Source organism: Pyxicephalus adspersus, chromosome 8 (assembly GCF_032062135.1).
Source record: "Pyxicephalus adspersus chromosome 8, UCB_Pads_2.0, whole genome shotgun sequence".
Classification (NCBI taxonomy): Eukaryota; Metazoa; Chordata; class Amphibia; order Anura; family Pyxicephalidae; genus Pyxicephalus; species Pyxicephalus adspersus.
The window spans coordinates 71,608,977-71,611,527 of NC_092865.1; the positions used below are offsets into that span (position 1 = coordinate 71,608,977).

The 2,551-nt window shown below is 39.5% G+C and overlaps 1 protein-coding gene across 1 annotated transcript; it reads right to left on the reverse strand.

The window, feature by feature from the left end:
* Positions 1–850: 850 nt before the first annotated feature.
* LOC140337392 (noggin-like) lies at positions 851–1,839 on the reverse strand. The gene has a single exon (XM_072421125.1). The coding sequence runs from the start codon at positions 1,694–1,696 to the stop codon at positions 944–946; it is 753 nt and encodes a 250-aa protein (XP_072277226.1). The 5' UTR covers positions 1,697–1,839; the 3' UTR covers positions 851–943.
* Positions 1,840–2,551: the final 712 nt, after the last annotated feature.

Genomic DNA, 2,551 nt, shown 5'->3' on the forward strand with positions numbered 1-2,551 from the left:
ATGTTTTTGTAAAAAAAAAAAAAAGTTTGCATTTTAAACTATGATATATGTGTGAATGAATGCTTGGTGTGTTATTCTACTTGTACAAATCGCTTAAAATTGTTTTTTGATATTTTTGTTTCCTCCAGTACATCAATGGTTATAAGATATTACCATATAGCAATCAATTGGATTGGATCAATTTTCTTTGTGCATTAAGTAAATTCAATACATAGTCTTACAAAGATTTAAATTATATATTACTTGATCCTCCCATATACGTGAAAAGGCTAATTTTATGATTTTGAGTTTTTTACTTGTCTTTAGCTGTCCTCAATAAAGTAAATAAATGCATTTCTTATTCTTATTTTTGGTATGTCTTCTTTTCTATGCCTAAAATCTATTTAAACTCCATAGTGCATGGGAAATAAATATTATATTATATATATTATACATTTTCTATGTACTGCACATTCTGTGAATTCAGAAGACTATTTTGGTACAGTACATATATAAAATTCAAAATACAACTGTCCAATACACACAGCTTTCTTTATATTGTTTTCTCCTGAATACATTTTGCTCTATTCAGTTACATAACTAATGTCAGGCTGTGTTTGGGTTACCCTGTGACCTTCACTCTTATCCTAGACATGCTGTCTCAGACTTGTTTTGTGTTCTTAGTCATCAAATTAACCCACATCACAGATTTCCTTCTCAACTAAATGTTACCTACCAAAAAGCTAATACAATATAAAATAAAAATTATATGTACCATGCTATGGAATAAATGCAATCTAGTTTTCTACAGCAAATATGACTGGTGTGAAATAAGAAAGATAGACATAAAAGGTCTTGAAACAGGCTTTATATTTTGTTGTGATGTGTAGAAAGGTATAATTGCATTGGTAAAAATAATGGAAATATTGTGAATGTAATAATAACTAATTTTAGCAATGTATCTTCATCTGCATGTGCACTTACAGGCAGCCACTACTGGATAAGGTACCTGCCTCCACATACAGTTCTGAGATGTCCAGCCTTTGCCAGCATCTTGCATCCAGCAGTGCCAAGCTAATAACTTTATTTGAGTGAGCTGAGCCTGCCGACAAGACATTCCAGGAGGCCAGGAGCATGCTGTGTTGCTTTCATCGCAATTAGTGTGTCGCACCCACCGAGGCCAGAACACAGGGCCCAAATCCACCCATGTTGACATTAGCTGGCATCTTGCTTTCTGTACTAGCCAGCGACGCAATTCATTCAGCAAGACCTGGCTGCTGTTTTGAGATAGTTCTTCTGGCAGTCTGAGAGCACCAAAGTCAATGTACTGTGCCTCCTGGGTAAGCTTTTTTCTGTAGCGACTGGCACCCTCAAAAAGGTCCTGGCTAAATGTCAACAGATGGCGGTTTGTATCGTTGTGTATTGGTTTCTCCACAGACATCCAAAATGGGTCAAAGGAAGACCCCAGAAGCCGAAGTAGACGGGGTACACGAAGATGTTTTGGTTTCGGAGAATAGTGATAATCCAGGGGAGACAAGGACAGACTATAAGGACGGGTACCAGAGGAATGTCTCTGTCGCAAAGTAGCCACATCGAGGTCGGGTTGCTTCTCGTCAAAGCGTTTAAAGTCGTCAGTCTGATTGGACATTGCTGAAACCCCAGGTATCCCAATAGGAATCAAGCAGATGAGGATCATGTACTTTTGAAGCAATCCCATTTGATATTTCTGCTTTTTAATGTAAATTCTGCTAAGAAGTTTTAAAGCACTTCCTTTTGTAAGCAGCCTGTGGCCTCACACAGTGCTCCTCAGTGATTCCTGCCCCTTCACTTCAGTTTATCTCTTTTCACTTCTCTTGCAGTCTGTCATTGAAGTCTGGCCCTGCCTTCATTAATAATCTTAATCCTTGAATAGTTTATAAGTACTCCCACTTCTGCTGTCTCCCCTCTCACCCTTTATAGCTACTATTGTAAAATCTATACTGTAAACAGAAAATATCATTTAGTCACCAGAAGTTTATATTAACCTGTCAGGCACCAGCTAATAATTTTCATTTATGAAAACCGTAAGCTTCTTTCTCATCAAAGGATGATATGTTTTGAGTTGAGCTCGCTCCATACACCACCAGGCAAACTGCGCTGCTAATAGCACCACTACCTGAGCTTTTGCTTATACCTAATAAATCAATACCTGTCAATCTATGGCAGCAGGCTCCTCTCACAGTGCAGCCTCAGTTTCCGAGATGGCGTCCGGCCCAGGAGCTGACGCCCCAGTGTTGTCCCCACCTGTGCTTGAATCTGAGGACAGCTTAGGCTACGTACAGGTCAGATGATTCTCATCCGATTATCACATCAGGGCTAGTATCGGACAAGAATCGGGTGTACAGCGGTCATCCAACGTCATTCATGGATCTATCCTGGCGGATCCGCAATGCAAGTAACAGGAGAGAGCGCAGCGCGGTTCCACTCGTTCTCCCCTCTCCCTAGACAGAACTCCGTTGTATGTACCCCTCTCGTTCATGCATCTTTCAGTCTTGTCCTAAGAAATTATTGTAAAAGACATTTTCCAATGACA

What these genes read in the sequence shown, in the direction of transcription:
- LOC140337392 (XM_072421125.1), bottom strand. Translation starts at nt 1,696, where the DNA reads ATGGGATTGCTTCAAAAGTACATGATCCTCATCTGCTTGATTCCTATT.